This window comes from Nothobranchius furzeri, chromosome 3 (genome assembly GCF_043380555.1).
Source record: "Nothobranchius furzeri strain GRZ-AD chromosome 3, NfurGRZ-RIMD1, whole genome shotgun sequence".
Taxonomy (NCBI): Eukaryota; Metazoa; Chordata; class Actinopteri; order Cyprinodontiformes; family Nothobranchiidae; genus Nothobranchius; species Nothobranchius furzeri.
The window spans coordinates 76773058-76791166 of record NC_091743.1 but is presented as its reverse complement, the minus strand read 5'-3'; the positions used below and the strand labels follow the sequence as shown (position 1 = coordinate 76791166).

At 41.6% G+C, this 18109-nt stretch overlaps 1 protein-coding gene across 3 annotated transcripts in view; it reads right to left on the bottom strand.

Moving 5' to 3' along the window:
- The window catches only part of ece1 (endothelin converting enzyme 1), a 28213-nt gene extending 10104 nt beyond the window's left edge, over nt 1–18109 (bottom strand). Inside the window, exons 1-7 of one of the 3 annotated variants that reach the window (XM_015958386.3) lie at nt 17971–18109; nt 8640–8723; nt 6555–6693; nt 1788–2000; nt 1586–1710; nt 1358–1504; nt 550–615 (exon numbers count right to left, since the gene is read on the bottom strand). In XM_015958386.3, the coding sequence (XP_015813872.1) occupies nt 550–615; nt 1358–1504; nt 1586–1710; nt 1788–2000; nt 6555–6693; nt 8640–8723 (774 nt within the window). In that variant the 5' untranslated portion in view covers nt 17971–18109. Of the gene's footprint in view, nt 1–549; nt 616–1357; nt 1505–1585; nt 1711–1787; nt 2001–6554; nt 6694–8639; nt 8968–10367; nt 10438–17970 lie in introns of those variants that run through there. The other 2 variants (XM_054732999.2, XM_015958385.3) reach the window with 2 other exon arrangements.

The window sequence follows — 18109 nt, the reverse complement described above, 5'->3', positions numbered from 1 at the left end:
TAATTATAATTTATACAAGGTGTGTGTCATTTATATGTGTTAATACAGATTTGAAAGAAATTTATGTAAAATAATCGTGGTAATCATGAAAATGGGATTATTTCTCAGATTATAATTGTACCATCAAAACGTATAATGGTTGCAACCCAACAGCCAAGATGGCGGAGGTGGGAACCGCCCACTGGGCTTCTATTCAGCTCTTCAGAAATCTACGGGTGACGACACGGAGGGGTGGTCCATTGTTTCTACAGTCATCGGCCGAGGCATGCTCTGCTCTCTCCTAGCCACTAAATGGACACAACTTTCGTCATCGCGAGCCAAGACGGGTGAGTCCATGAATGCTAACTTTCAGTGCGACAAAGATCTGTGTGGCTTTTTCTGACCAGAGCATTTCACCGTTTACTGACTTTCAGCGGCTAATGCAGGAAATTGAGCTAGAAGACTCTTTTCACATTCAGCCTGCATGTGAAAGTAACTTAAAAATTAACAAGTAAAAATGGTTTCTTTGGAAATTAGCTCTTTGAATGATAAACAACTTGAACATGATACCTTGTCGTTAGCTGTCTTGTTGAGGTAGTAATCCCGCGAGGGAAGACCCAGGTTGGACTGATCCACCTACAGATTACAGACACAGATGAGCTTCTGTAGTTTTCCTTCATGTTTTGTGAGCATGTAGTTTAAAATCAGATGAAGTAACGTATGCACATCTGCCAATGTGATTGTGAAACAGTAGAGAGAAAAGGCTTTTGATAATGAAGAGAGGTTCAAATCTGACCTTTCAGAAAAAAGCTAAAGACTGGGAAGTGAATCAAATAACAGGGTATCTGCAGGATGAAGGGAGCCAAATTTAAGACTTTTCAAGACCCTTTTTAAGGCCACTTTGACCAAATTTAAGCAACTTTTTAAAATTAAATTTACACTATAATTCCCAGCTATTGCCTGGAACCGGTGCTGACCACGTCACGAACGTGGGATTAGCCATCCTGTTACCATTAAACTTGCACTTCCCCATGGAGCCAGCTCCCACTAGCTTAACCAGCTAATGTGCTCATCTAAAAATAGCCCCTATTCACAACTAACTGAATGTGTATGTTCCGCTAATGCCAATATCATACACAAAAAATGCTGAACACTAACTAGAAATTCACAAAGTTTTTATAGAAATAAAGGAATCTTTATTGGGTCTTTGGTCATTTAAGACCTTTGGAAACTGCATTTAAGGATTATTTGTCATTTTTAAGGATTTTTAAGGCCTTAAATTTGGAAAAGCTAATTTAAGACTTTTTAAGAGTTTTTAAGGATACTCTGTATAAAGAGGCTCTGAGCTATAGACACCAAGTTTAAACCATATTCCTACCTGGATGACATTACTGTTTGAGTTCTTGGAGTCTGTGCTGACAAACACAGTGAAGAAAGGAGAAGTGCGTAAGCTGGCAGAGACTTTTCGTAGAACTTCTTGGAAGTTTTCTTTATCCCATCGCTCCGTTAGAGCCCACCCTCCTATCTGCACCAGACAGGATGTAAAACAGACAATAATTAAAGAGAATCTGGAGAAATGAGGGACTGTAACTGTGAGATTACACACCTGCTGGATTAGCTGCTGCAGAGGTTTAGCACCTAATTCTTCCATTTTAGATTCATTCATGCAGGCCTGGTAATACCGCTGGGCTTTTTCCTCAGCTTTACTTAAACCTTTCATCGTTGTGTTTTCTGCTCAAAGAGAGGCACGATAAATCCACAGGAAAGGGCACAGTGCATCTCTGGCTGGGCTGAAGGTACGCCGTTACCTAATAAACGCTTCATTACAAGCATGTTGTGCTCCCAGAGGTTGCTGAAGGGGCCCCAGCGGGACTTTCCCTCCGGGAGGGGGTTGTTCTTCACCCAGCCTCCACAAGCAAAGTTGTAGAAGTCCTGGCAGGGGTCTACGGATCTGTCCAGGGCCCCTGCGACGGTGCTGCCCACAGTGATGCACGGTTCTGTTAAGCACAAACCTGGGTGTGCTGCAGAAAAACACAAAGATAAAAAAAAATAAGACATTTTTGAATTTTTACTTCCAGCTCGATCCGTCTGTGGGAAACAAGATTCTGAAAATGTTTTATGGTGAGACAAATATGCACGAGGGTTTTGAAAGCATCTGGAAACTATCGTTTCATAAGCCAAGGAATACAACCTGTAGGGAATACTTGTCCCTGGAAAAATCCTTTATTTGCAGTAAGCCAAAGCATGTCCTGTGGCAATGTCACATGTTGACCACCACCAGCTGTTTATGAGGGTGACTATAAGTCTATAATAACTAAATGAAATGATTTAAATAGGACTTTAAAGCTGCTGTCTGGAGTTTTGCCTTTTCAGGAATTATGTACAATTTTTCAGAAATCTATAAAAGTCTTATGTAATGGGAAATAGTAGAGTAATGTGGGCTAAATAAATTGCTTTAAAAGCTATTTATTTCTATTCTGATTATTTGTGACCGATAGCTGTAATACTCTATTAATAGAATATCACCTTGCTTGGTCTTAGGATGATTAATTAGAAGGTTCTAGGATTCTTTAAATTATTAAGGGATCGTTCACACTTCATTTATGATTCAAGAACCAGTCAGTGTTTGCAAACAATTAAGAATTTATTTTACAAACAATTAAGACTTGACAAATGGTTTAAACTATTATCCTGTGAGTGGATGGAACTAAAAGATGGGTGTCTGAAAACTACAGTGGGGCAAAAAAGTATTTAGTCAGCCACCGATTGTGCAAGCTCTCCCACTTAAAATGATGACAGAGGCCAGTAATTTACATCATAGGTACACTTCAACTTTTCTCTGGGAATAAAGATTTATCTAAAACAGTTCTCTTGTGAAGGGCCTTGGGGAAAGGAATGCTACTGTTCATCTTTATCATCTGATGAAGCTGCGCTCAGCTGATGAAGTCATCTGATTAAAATGCTGAGTTGTGCAGACTCACAGACTCCTGACAAGGGAAGATACAGCAGAACATGTAGCAGCTAGGGTTATTTGCTCTGGCTGCATATGACCTGTGGGATCTTTAAGATCAGTCCATTTCGTGATGTTACACTTATCATATACTACGATATAATGTAGGAAATGCGTCCTTTTTGTTGCTAAGCCCACCCGCTGTCCTGTAGAGCTTCATGCAATATGAAGTGAGCGCGGGTCAGCACTGACTGATAGCTTATGTACAGACAGCAGTCAGTGTGTGCTCAAGCATTTAAGGACATTCCTCGGCTGACACAGAGCAGGCGACCTTTCTCATGGATGAGTAGGTGGTTAAAATATAAAGATATGAACACACAACATAACGTGCCCATAATAGCTGTAATCTGCTCGAGGAGCGCATTCATGAACAAGAGGCGCTGCTTTCTGCAGAAATGGAAGTAGGTCATGATTATTCGCTTGTGGTGGTCCCCTCAGATAAATGAAATGACCTGGACATTAAAGGTCAACTTCATCAATATTATTTATACATTTGTGGTGGTCTTTAGTGGGAATGAATACATGAGTCACTCTCTGGGGTGGAAACGCTCCAGTGTGAGTGTGTCAGGGTGATTGAGGACTGAGAAGTGAGCTGGAAGAGCGAGTGGCAGAAGAGGATTTGGAGCCTTATTTCTTGATATCTGGACATCTCACCTCTGATTGGCTAACAAAAATGCAACACTACCACTGACTTTATTTGCTCTTCAACGTGGATGTTTTATCTCCACAAATAACACAAGCCTGAATGAGTTCTGCTGTGTGGTGCGTTGCTAATGCTAAGTTAGTTTCTACTAGTCAAGATATTCTCTGCTGTTTCCTGGGGCCTCATTTATCAGCCGTACTTACGCACTGTAGGAGCTAATACACACATTATGTGCTGTTGTGTGCGAGGAAATTTGCCGAAACATCAGAAAACTTCAGACCGTGAGCAGGGACAGCATCTAGTGGTAGAGCGGAGGAACTGCAACACCCAAGCTCTCAGTCATCCACACGTGTTCCTCATCCACTAATTATTTTACCCAATAAATAATTATTCCAGCTGTGTAACATGATTGGTGTTAAAACACCTGACGGGAATCTGACATTGTAGAATGGACTTTTTGCTACTCTTCCCATTATTATGATGTTCTTATGATGTTATTATTAAGATTTGTCAGAGCTTGCTCTCTGGAGGAAACGTGTCATCTGGGAGCGCACTGATCTGATTAGGAGATCCCTCTAGAGCTGTGCTGGGATTTGGGACCCATCGTGGAGCAACAAACTAACCGCCCGAATCCGATTCCAGTTCATTTACAACTACACGAAACCCTCCAGGAGCTCCTCTGCTCCCCGATCACACACGCATTGTCATGGTAACCAGCCTGAATGACAGCTTAGAAGAGGCACTCGCTGACAACATTTCCAAATAAAAACCAACCAGAACGACTTCTGGTTTTAAATACAGTAGTGGATTTAAAACACACGCTGGATCACTGATGCACCGTGTTTTTTACTGAATTTTAAAGAGAAAATTGCAGGTTAAATTTTTTTCTATATAAAATGCCGTCCAAAAATACTATTTGAAATGCTTATTGTGGATATTTGGTTTTAAAACAGCAGTTTTCTAGTAAAAAGTGGCCTTTTTCAGCAAAGCTTCTAAAAAGGCTCTTGTTTCTAAATGTGAACCTCTGACATAACCATAGGGAGTTAGAAGCTAGGCTGCCTCAGCTCCGTGTGGAGAGTGGCTAGTTTTAGGGTAGAGGGCATGTTATCGGGTCAGTGTGTGTGTTACTAGTATTGGGTTGTGTTCATGTTGATAAACTATAGTTTGTTAAGGCTGTACCAACTCCAGCCTGTCTGGACATCAAGTCCACGGGTTTCCAGAAAAGAGAAACAACGCCTCTTTCTCCGTGCCTGAGGGGGTTTCTGCAGCTGAAAAGACGGACTTCTGTAGCCCACATCGGTTGGTACCGGGGCAGAAAGGTCTGGGCTCCGGAGACCCATGGTGGGGTTTAAAAAATGAAATGTGGATTTCTGGAGCTCAGATTACCATCAGAACCAGGTCAGAACCGACCACCAGAAGAGATGCGCGGCTCAGCGGGCCAGTTGGTTTCCGGGTCAGAATGGGATCAGAACAGCCGCCCGGATAACCAGGAGAGGATCATGTGCAGCTTTTAAAAATACCAACTGGACTGGCTCGCTGGTGTTTGGGTCGGATCCAGCTCACAGAAGCCCGCATGAGCTCCAGAACCGGAGGCTCTCCCTCTCTCTAAAGCACTAAACTAGGTGAACGGATATTAACGAGTATGAGACAGCTGCTCATTAGTATTAATATTATATTAACTGACCAATACTATTTTAATTGTCTGGTACACGATAGTAATCTGTACAATATTGTGATGTTAGCACACGAGTTTATGGTAACATGGTTAACTCACCTGCTGCCCCCCCCCCCCCCCCCCTGCTGCTTCTCCTCCTCAATCTCTCTGCTTTGGTTGAAGGTTTCTCCCTCTGGTCTGTCTCTGCCCTCTGGGGCGTGCAGCAAACTCATTACTTTATGGTTTTGGTCCATCAGAAGTTGAGTTATAAACATTTAAAGTTTCCTCTGTGTCAGAGCCGCATTAGAATCCATATTTTTCTCTGGATTAAGCTAACAGGACTCCCTCAGATGACATCACTTGGTTTGGCAAAAACAATAGATAAATAAAACTTTCTCACAAAAATGACTCTAAAAGCCTAAATAATTTATGTATGTGTAAAAAAAACTTTTAAAACGAGTTTCTATTATGTTTCTCTAAACATTGGTTCATGGGAGTCTCTAACCTGCAATTTGCTCTTTAAAGTAACTGGATGGAAAGAAAACTGTTACTAACAAGAAAAGTTTCAGTGTTTTGAAAATTGAAAGTATTGTAACGTATTATCGTCAAACAAAGATGAGTTTACACTTAGTGGTTTGTAACAAAGCCTGCCCATTTAAGGACAGCCATGGAAAAAGAGCAGTGATGAGGTTAGCGTTTCCCCACAGAGATTTCATCCTTGTTCCTTCTATTATTTGAACGTGTGATCTGACAAGCGATGCTGAATGGGAGGAAGTGGCACTCGGTTTCCCACGGTAAAATCAAGGAAACAAACACTGATGAGAAGCCGCCAGGATGTCATGGTAAATCCATAAGTCCCTTTCCATAATGACCCACTCATGGAAGAGATTCAAGGTTGTTCTGAGGAAAAGCTGAAGGTGTGGTCTCGGTAAAAAATATTTGAATTGGGATTATTTTGTGTTTGTTTCATTAAGGATTGGCAGGATTTGTTGTTTTTCAGTGGATCAGAGCGTAAAAGGTTTGGGAACTTGTGAGGTAAGAGGGACACTAATGTCCATCTGACTAACAGCAAAATATTTGAGCAGCAAGAAGTAAAAATTACGTTAGCAACACGTTTTTTTACACTCAGCTCATCAGAATCAATTTATTCTGACAGGGCTGAGAGGTCATGTAGTATTTAATATGTGAAACACATAAAAACAAGATCATTCCACCAGCTTGCTTGTTTTCAGCTGTGTTGATGGGAGAGGCTAAAGACAAGAACTCACCCTGTTTGTAGAAGAGCCCAGCAGCGATGGCAGACACGAACGAGACGAGTGACAGGATGCACACCAGATACAGCAGCTTCCTCTCTCGCTGTGTCTTGTCCTGCCAGCATGTGGTACCTCTGCCTTGAAAAAAAGCCACCTACAAACACACACACACGCACGCACGCACAAACACACACACGCACACCCATTAAGTAAACCTTATCTAATCTACATCTTTATACCCTGAAAATGTATGAGGAACCTAATATTTTCCTTTACTAAACTAAACGTTTTATATCAGAGACAACCAAAACGGCACTTCAGTATTGATAATAAATAAATAAATAATAGTAACAACAATAATAATATTAATAATAATAGAGTTGTACATTTCTTAACCTTTCTTTCTTTGCTTACCATAACATTGCAAGTGCTGCCATGCTATCTTCCCAAGGAGGCAAAAAAGTCAAATGTGGGCTGGAGTTGCATTAACCAGATATTCTCTGTTTTCGATAGTTTATTTTGAAATCTCAAGGCTGTTGGTCATTCTGACAAACTGGAATTACCCTGACGTATGCAGGTGCGCAGACGATTTAAACGTTACACACAGAGAACATCACAGAGGTAACAAGATCAATCAAGAGAAGATTCCCATCAGAACATCTGAGCATTATCTCAGACCTGGACACCAGGACCAGTGCAGCGCGCTGAGGAGCTGTGAGAGCAGCTCGGAGCGTCTGCGGGTCACGGCCAGCAGCAGCTGACTTATTGATTAGCCCTAATAACACACTCTGCACACTAAGTCCCCAGGGTCATATTTGAATACTTCTGATGTAAAAATGTCACACACACACACACACACACACACACACACACACACGCACGCACACACGCACACACACACACACGCACACACGCGCACACGCGCACACACGCGCACACGCGCACACGCGCACACACGCACACACGCACACACGCACACACACACACACACACACACACACACACACACACACACACACACACACACACACACACAGCTCTACCAATTTAATTCTAGTCATAGAAATTATTCACTAATTACAGACGCTGAAGATATAATTTCCCAACGTCTGTATGTGAATAAAAGTAGAGAAACGGTTACGTGTCTATGACTTATTATAAAACTTTATCACAATAGTTGACACTGAAGACAAAAGTAAAATTAAAGGAGTGGAAGACTCCTTTAATTTGCTGTCGTTTCTGTTAGGAAAGACTGCCTTGTAAGTTAATCTCAGAGGGAAAAAACACACTGTGGCACCATTTCTCTGACTCAAAGTTGCCAACTTCACAGCTGAGCTTCAGGCAGAATGTTTTGGAGTCCTATTTCCTGATATTTGGAAATCTCTGAATTGGATAACAGCAAAGCGACTCTACTACTGACTTGCAGCGTGGATGCTTTATCTCCACCAATAACACACTGGAGGAGTTCTGTCGTGTGGTGAAGCTGCTAATGCTAACAGTTAGCTTCTAGCTGCTGAGACATTCTCTGTTGTTTCCTGGACACTGAACCAACAACAGCCTTCCTGTTGCGAGTCCAGATGGGTGAGACCATGAATGTTAAGTGACAGTGTGACATAGATCTGTCAGGATTTTCTAATCCTAGAGTTTCACCGTCTGTTTTCTATCAGAAGCTAATGCAGGAGGTAGGTGTAGGAGACTATCCTCATGCTCGGCCTGCATGTTGTAACTCAAAATGACTGATTACAATCAGAAAAGTTTTTTAGTGTTTCACACCTTTAATACATTTATAGAAGCCAAAGAGTCAGAGCATAAACTGGGTCATTTACGTAAAAGGTTTTATAATATGAATGCTTTAAGCAACATTTACAAAATTAATCAATTTAGGCCATAAAAATGTCATTATCCTCACATTTTTATCTCTCATTCGATCTAACATTAACAGCTAAAACTCTTTTTACATCAAAGGTGCCAAAAATAATCTAAAAGACGTTTGGTCCGGTTTAAAACAACAAGATGTGTCACTTTCAGACCTCGCTGAAGTTTGCTGTAATCGTTGTGCTTTAGGTGCCTGACACAACATCCTCCTGGCTGAGCTCTTACCTGCATCGACGAGGGGTAGACATCGTCACCCATGGAGTCCACCAGATCCTCCTCGTCCAGCGTGGCTCTCTTATATGTGGACATCTGAAAAATCAGATGAAGAACAGATTGTCTCAATGCTTCCATGTTTCTTCAAGCCCTATCCATTCCCAGTAGGATGTCTGGAGAATGGTGTTTACTCTTCAGCAGTCCCTGAGGCTTCACAACTGCTTGGCCCTTTAAATTCCATCGGTTAAAAAAGAGAATCGGGTTGTTCTGGTTAGAGCAAGGTTTGCTTTGAAGGGGGAAAAATGTCAGTCTTCTTCTTTGAATGCACTTTTCTGCTCCCCCCGACCCCTCTGACAGCCCCCATGGCTTTAGGCAGACACACGCAGCAGAAATGTCCACCTGAAGAGATGTAGTAAGAACTCCTTGTGGGTTCTCTCTCTCTCTCTCTCTCTCTCTCTCTTTGATCTTTCTAGCCGAGTCAATGCAAACACGGAACAAGAGAACACGGAACTAGTGAAAAACAGGAAGGAGCTCTGACTAGAACGATTTACATGGCTGAGTGAGTGTGTGTGCATGCGCGTGTGTGTGTCTTTGTGCAACCACATTCCTCAATGTGGTTTCACTCAGATTTGGGGAGGGTGTCTCTCACTTCACACCCACTGTTCTTTCTATAGGACACAAAACACAAAGGGGCGGAGCCCAAAAGAGAAGCTCCTCCTCCAGATACACGTTGTGATTGTTTCCTGTTGCACAATCGGCAAGCCAGCCAGTTCCTCTCTGGTTTAGCCCCTTACAGTAGTGACACATGCAAACACTGATGCTGTGTCAGGTTTCTAGAGATGAAAAGCAAAACGTGTCAGAGAAGGGAAAAGAGAGGTAGAGCTCCTTTATGACTCAGACTTGTGTAATAGGAAGTAAAACATACGCAAAAGAAGCTATTTTTCCTGTTAACTGATTTAAACAGTGATGCACCAGTTTAGAGTATTCAAGGCTGATACCAGGGTCTGCAACCTTTACAATTCCAAAGAGCAGTTTTTCCCCACCGTCCACTGGAATAAAACTTGTTTAGAGCTGCAACTGCTATAGGATCTTTAAAAAAGACAGCTTTTACATTTAGAAAAATAACTATGGAAGAGGGGCTGCGCAGTGGCACAGTGATTAGAGCTGTTGCCTTGCAGCGAGAAGGTCCTCCTGGGTTTGATTCCCGGCCTGGGATCTTTCTGCATGGAGTTTGCATGTTCTCCCTGTGCATGCGTGGGTTCTCTCCGGGTACTCCGGCTTCCTCCCACAGTCCAAAAACATGACTGTTAGGTTAATTGGTCTGTCTGAATTGTCCTTAGGTGTGAGTGTGTGTGCATGATTGTTTGTCCTGTGTGTCTCTGTGTTGCCCCGCGATGGACTGGCTCTCTGTCCAGGGTGCACCCCGGCACCAGCCCCCCCCCCCCCCCCCCCGCGAACAAAGCGGGTTCAGAAGATTGATGGATGGAACTATGGAAGAGGGATAGGGCCAATGAAAAACATTGTCTCTTATATTTAGGATTCAGATTTTTTCTGAGATTAAAGTCAGAAATCTTTTTTTTATTTTCGTTTCCGTTGTTAGGTAAAAAAAATACTAATAGGACTTTTGCAAGAGGAGACTATAAATTTTTCTGGATGTTTATATGTGTGGAAGATTATGTAAAAAACATACACAGATCTAAAACTAGTGATTCTGTTATGGAAATTCGATGCAATTATTACATGAAGAGCCATTGTGGAAGGTCCAGAGAGCCTCAGGCTGCAGACGCCAGCTCTACCGACCCACTCTGATTTCACTGCTGTTATTTTTATTAACTTGAAGGTTTTGTTTCTGAAGGAAAACCATGAAAAGAAACAGGTTAGTCAGAGTGAAAGATGCTATACTATAAAACCAAACCTAATTCAGTGAGGTCTGCAGTATATCATTCTTAATACTTCCTTAATAATCTGATAAAGACAATACACAATCCACCTTTAAAGCTGATAACAATTCCTGTGTTATGACAGAACTTCCTGTCACTTAATAGTTTATAAACAAATCCTTTATCATTGCGATGGATTGTTATAACTGACATAACTCGTGTTCTGGAATAAATATATGCCGCTTAAATAACTTGTTTAATATAAACCAATATGCCTGATGACACACATCATTAGTATAACCCCGTTATATCAACACAGATTAGAAATCATTGCAATCACAAGGAGCCATTCCCAAATCCTTCCTTTGTTTTATAAACCACATAAACATCTGACAGATATACTTAAAAATTCCAGTTAGCTCTTGTTTATTTTAAAAACAGAAAATGCTAATTTATTCCAGAGAGGCGGGAACTGCTGTCGGTCTTATCTTAAAACTTCAACAACAATAAAAGGTCAAATTCTTCAAGATTTCTTTGGAAACCCTGATTGTGGTCAGCGGAAACACACGTTCATCTCGTGAAAAAGAAAGAACTAAAGAGTGATGAAAGACGAAGAGAGATAAGGAAGATGGAGGGGGGGTATATTTTTGTAAAACGTTCAGACCTAAATGGTTTAATATTACGGGTTTAATGAGGACACAGATGTTTTTTTATCCACACACCCATATTTGTCTCATCTGTATTGAGTCTACAGTTTATTGATGGATCACTGCTGTTCTATTAACCCAAACAAAAAAGAGCTCACTGAATAACTCAAACTAATTCCTGTAAACCAACACAGTCATGCCGGGAATATATTATTTTATTTTGAGATTATTGCCAGATAACTCTGCAAACTAACAAACCGCCGTTGCACACACCGTACTGTTGTCATAAACACATTCCTAAGAACATATTCACTGTTTCTGAACACTTTCCTGGCATTGAAGTTGGTGTAGAAGAGCCTGAACATGTTGCCACTGAGACCTCTAGGCTCAAACACTGCTTTGTAAAAACACGCTGTTTCCTTCCTTCTTCGTGTTATCTGATGACGAACATCAGCCATGTATAACAGAATACCCCTGTGAGCTTTTATATTTAGATCATTTCTAATATTCATTGCTTGGATGGAAATCCTATTCAAGGGGTCCTAGAAAAACCTTTTCCTTTGAGTAAAAATGTGTTGGCAATCACAATGACCCAGGAGCCCTGATAACTGACCAAACACAACCCCATAATAAAGCCCTACAATTGTAAGATTGATTTGTCATTTGTTAGTTTTGGCAGTAGTTCGCGGGACATGCTAATTTAAGGGGTGCGCAGGGTTTCCCCCAGCACTTTATAAGCCTGGCGGCCCACCAGACTTTGCTTGCCCACCCGCCAGGCTAAGCGTCATGCCCCGCCCCCCTCCCCGACCCTACCGTGTCCGCTGACACGAACGTCGCAACGAAACTAGAGCCCTCCATCAGCTGATACTGGTGAGAAACAGCAGCGGAACGTGTGCAACCACCCCACCCTCACCCCCGCTCTCACAGAGGAGCGCTGCGGGACGGAGCACCCCCCCCCCATACCCCCCCACCCCCCCGAAAGCAGGTCTGAGACATCACAGACTTTTAGGTACATTTGACACCCCAAGTTGCCTAAATTCAACAACAAAATGCAGTTTTGAATTCTAGGACCCCTCCTTGCAGGCATTAACAAAGGAGTTATAGAGAACCATCAAATGACATCTGTAAAAACTAATACCCTATAAGAATACGAGGAGAAAAAAAGTCTCAAAAGATCTGTGTGTTCCTGCTCGTATGTATACGTATTATATATGTAATATATGCATTTATGAGAAAATAAAAAGGTTGCTGACTGAACAATCAAGAAACTAATATTTTGAAAGCATAAAACATTTTCTTTGTGTTAAATCTTAACCTACTTTATTTGATATAACAGAATCATGAATCTGGTAAATAAACTAACTTTAATATATTTTATCTTTACGGTAAAGCAGACTTCAACCTTGCCACCATGCCTCTTGTGAAGACAAGTCACTTTTGGTTTTAGGTGCCTACCTCCACCTGACTGTGGCATTTGTATTAACAGGTTACAAAGTTAATTAAAAGTTGTTTGATAAGCTTTCATCTTTTCTTTACTATTAGATGACACATAGCTGATCACACTTCAGACTAGAAGCTAATGATGGTATATTAGAGCATCCTGGTGCAATGAGCTAAACTTTTATAAATGACACAATTAGTCAACTAATTGTCCACCAAACCGGTGATTAGTTGACTACTAAAATAGTCGTTTGTGGCAGCCCTAAAAATGTTGCAGCAAGAAGAGGTGGAGAAAAAATTAAAATACCAAAAATAAAATGGCCAGGGGTGCACGTAAAATATGTTTTCTACAATTTAAAAAATATATATTTTTCAATAACTATCGATATTGATCAATATATTTTTCTATATCGTCCAGCCCTAACACACACACACACACACACACACACACACACACACACACACACACACACACACACATAGACAAGGGATTGAAGCAAAAAATTCTCATCTGACTGAAAATTATTGGGGGGGGGCTCACATTATTTACACACAGCCACTATTTGGGCTATTTGGGTTTTGATTGGTTTTAAGGTCAGTATTCTTGTTTCTGAAAAATTTGGAATAACACGTTCACATACACAGTGTTTAAAAGTGTGGGTGTTGAGATTTCTCTGAGGTAAAAAAGATAAGTATTAGAGTACTCTAGCCCCCCCCCCCCCCCGGAAAAAATTATCGGACATTTTATATTTAAACGCATCAGTCTGGTGCATTTTTGGGGGGAGTTACAGGCTGGTAGGTATGTATGATAAAGTATCTATACATGTTCATTATAATGATATATTTGAGTTAATGTTTTCCTGTCCTTTCTTAATCCATTATGAACACAGACTACAGTGAAATCCACTGATGCATCCATGCTGCTCAGTACCAGAACTGCACTAGATACCAAAAGAACCAATCAGCTGTCAGAGCTCCATGTTGAATGTGTGAGCTGCAGAACTTGCAAAACTACGTGACTCAATTTAAGGAACAAAGTAGAATCCAGCTGCTGTTGTTTATTTGTTGTTGGTGTTTATAGAAACTAAATATATCTGCAGGGCTTTAGGCCCAGGACAGAGTTTTATACTTCAGACCAGCTTTAGATCATGACCTGTTATTAATAATATCATGTTCTTTACACCAATCTGAATATTCTGTAATGTTCACAGACATCCAAACCTTAGAAATGAAATATAATCAATATTAAAATAAAAAACATTAATATAATTGTTTCATTAAGATTAGTTATCTGTTATACTTATTTACATTTGATAGTAATATGATTAATAATATTTAATCTGATCTTCTATCATTTGTGGGTTTAGTGCATTCACTTAATATTAATTATAAAATTACAAATAACAGGTCACTAGTCTGGGCATAGAAAGTGTTTCTAGGACCTAACGCTTGTTCAGCAGTTCACCTGTTCCACTGACAGGAGAAATCTTCTCATCAGCAGGTGATCAGCAGAGTGTCATGACTGAACACGGCCCGAAAAAAATAAAGAGACGACTAAAAACACCGACCTCAGATCAGCCCACCAGGAATTTGGGTCCTGGTTCCGCTCATCACGTTAACTCTCATTGTGATATCAGAGCTTTATTGGCTCTGTTAGAATCCCAGCGCCTGGTGCGTGCGTTGTTTGTGTTTGTGCGCACCGTGGGAGCGAGCAATGAGCGCTTGCGTTTTTTCAGCTTGGGCTATGGAAAGTCAAAACCAGCGAAATACGCCACTTTCCCAACCCGTCTAGTTAAGAGATGGCGAAAAAAATGCCATTTGATGTGTCAAGACGCTGTAAAATACGGCGATAACTCTCCCAGAACGTCGTATTTGACGCCAGCCAGAGCCGTTCTTACCGGTCCCGTAGAACGCCGGAAAAAACAGCGTTTTTTTCTGACATTAAACGCCGTTTTTTACGTCACCCTAATCCCAGACGCGTTCCCTGTGTGGGTGGCGTAAAAAACGGCGTTTTGTACGGACATTGAATGCTGCTTTTTTCGCCGCTCTGTGACATAAAACGCTGTTTTTAACGCCACTTTGTGACAGTTTCACGCGTTTAAAATTCAACTTTACTCTCATTTATGCAGAGCCCTCCCCATGGGTTTCTCATCCACTTAATTTAAACTCCAGTGACCCAATGAAAGAAGAGGAGACTGAGGCGGCACTAATTCATCACAGATTCGCCGGGCTGCAGAGGTTGCTGCAGACTACTGTTTTCTAATACAACTCTGCTCTATTTCAACTAATTTCACTGTATAGATAAAGCCTTGAAATGTAGTAATATTATCAACAATGTGTCAACATGCACCAGACAAGGAAGCGCATCTCAGGCCAGTTTATGTGTGTGCACAATAACAGTGGGGCAGTTTACATGTTATTGTGCACACATGTAAACTGGCCCCGAAAGCTGCTTCCTTGTCTGGAGACGGTGTGTCAATCTGATCCCAGCTTCCACCCAGGATTCAAATGCACCACTTGCACACAAATCAGTCAGGTGAAAAGGGTCTCAATAGGATTTTCGTATTTGTAAGCTGATCTGTGTGTAATGTAGTTTTGTCTATGTGTACCAGGTGATGTGTGTGTGTGTGTGTGTGTGTGTGTGTGTGTGTGTGTGTGTGTGTGTGTGTGTGTGTGTGTTCAATTATTTGTATGCGTAGGAGCTGAAGTTACACGAAAATGTAGACACAAGTTACAAATCAAGAGTTACACATGCTTAGATCTATCTACACACACACACACACACACACACACACACACACACACACACACACACACACACACACACACACACACACACACACACACACACACACACACACACACACACACACACACACACACACAGATCTTTTGAGACTTTTTTCTCCCCATATGAGAACATCTGGTTAATGGCCTTACTTGAGCTGAAGCGATTTAAAAAGACATGCTGATGTAAGTCAGAAACGAACAAGTCTTTGGTGGATGTCACTTCTGGGCAGTTTGTAACAAATCTTCTGTGGTTTCCCACAACGTCTTCCCGTATAAAAGCTGACAGTACATGAGGATAACACAAGACCACAGCCTTTAAAGTGAGGCTGTAAACCTCAAACATGCGTCAGTAATTCGTCACTGATCCTGCAAACTGGACGATTATTTATGGTGTGAGGGCAATCCTCCAAGGAAAACTGGAGTGTGTTTGTGTCGGGAATCGGGATTGGGTGCTACACTGCTTGTACGGCAGTGGGCCATTTGGCTATTTCTGAAAAGTAAAACTGAGATAATTTTTCAGAAGAAAAGAACAACACAGACTAATATGGGTGTGTTTGACATAAAATGGCAGATTGGTCATGTGAACCGCAACATGTAAACATGCGTAAAAAAATCAGTGTGCTACATCCTTGACGAATGTGAAAGGGGAAGCATTGGAGGAAATATAACTTCTGCATTTATTTTCGACTAAAACCTTGTTTGTATCTTTGTCACTCACAGAGGAACCAAGACTAAATGGCAGTTTGACTTAGTATTTCAAAGGAAACTGGAAGAAATGACGTTTCCTGAAGCTGAAAATACAATCTTTTCCCACATGCTGTTCTCGTATGTAGAGCACTAACACCGTGCCATTTACAGTGGGCCTGCATCGATGCGTAAACATTCATAAAAGCACCCACCATTCATCTCAGCTCTAACACTTAATCATTTGTATCCCCTCATGTTTCTGCCTGAAGGCCACAGCAGATAAGACGGTCCCGGCCAAGACGGTCATGGAAACTTTTCTGTCCCAGCACAGAGATGTTTCCTTTGGTGAAAACACCCTGATAGTGAAATGTTTAAGAAAATAAAAGCTACTTTCCCAGGCAATCAGCTTTATGCTGCTCAGGAGTAGGATTGTTAAACTAAGCTGCACGGCTTTACTGGAATCATAACACTTTAGGTTTATTTTTAGATTTCACAAGCACGTTTGCAATAAGTAAATAAAGGCCTTGCATTTTCTTTCACGTGGTTTATAATATCTAGGCTGCAGCAATGACATGCTTCAGATTCCTGGCTATCAGACGACTCTAAGGCGTCATTCTGTGTGCATTTCAGGTGCTCTGACGCATGTGCACTGATCAAATGTCTTCCAGCTAAGTCCTGAGTCACCATCGCAGTCAAAGTTTCATGTTGTGTTAAACCGACCTGAACTGACCTGAACCTGAAAGCAAAGCACCCCAAAGAATATAATCAATTCAAGTTTTGTAAGAAATTTGTTGCTTGAACATATGAAAATAGGTTTTCTGTCAGCATGAGACCATGGATTAAAGAAGTGGCACATGGACACGGGCACAAACATAACAGGAGATTACCAGTCCTAGCTGTTGTTGTGGTGCTCTGCAGCACACGCGTGGTCACACTTAGGTAATGAATAACTGCATAGTAAACTGTCCTGCCCAGAGCAGCACATCCAGAGCCAATAAATCCTTTACCAACACTGTTCCCAGTCTACAACCGTTCGAGCCATACGTCAGGCCAGGGCTTATACATTTTAGCTTGAGCTTTCTCCTGTAAATTAATAGAAGAAAGCAGAACTAACTCCCAAACAAAACACTGAGAACTTTTAATGAGCACCTCATGAAGCTGTCTTTAATTTGTGCTTCGTAAGGAAGCGACTCACACTGCTGACTTTGTTGTGAATCACTGAGGACAACATCTTCTGAGAAGGCCCTGACTTTAAAGAGAGTCAAATAAACCATGTGAGATCTACAATGACTTATTGTCTCAAAGACATTAGTGACAGGCAGCTCCACTTCAAAAAGCCTTCTCGTTATTCTGGGAGCAGCAGTCCAGGCGTGGCTGACCTGTGGCTGATGTTTGGGTAGCAGAAGGTGGATTGGAGGATAAAGTGAAAATGCTGTTAAGTGGTCGATGTGTAAAGGCTGTGTGACAGTAAACACACACACACACACACACACACACACACACACACACACACACACACACACACACACACACACACACACACACACACACACACACACACACACACACACACACAGATGTGACTCCATAAATACTACAGAATAAACGAACGTTATTACACAACCAGTAAGTAAATCAGCTTTAAACAACGACCTGCAAGTCCGAAAAGTCATATTAAATATAAGTGTTCATAAAAGCTACAAAGATAAGGTTACTGAACGCTAAGTAAATGTCATTAGTTGCGTTACAAGTTAGTTTAGAGAAATCTTCCCGTGCTGTGACTTGTAACGTCAGTTAAACGTGTAACTCGTAACCGTCATTCCTAACGGAACTAACCAAACGTTTAGACTTTATCAAAAGCGGGTTTGCACCGTGAAGAGCCGGAGCACGACTTCTTACCCTGCTGTTCTAGGTCTGCCGCGCCTGCGCCTCCGCAGCAAGAGCCTCCTGCAATGCTCGCTGGATGCGGCGGAAGCGACGTTGATCTTGGGCGTTTAGGCTTAAGAAGAGGCGGTACATTGTCCGGAAGAAGTGGAAC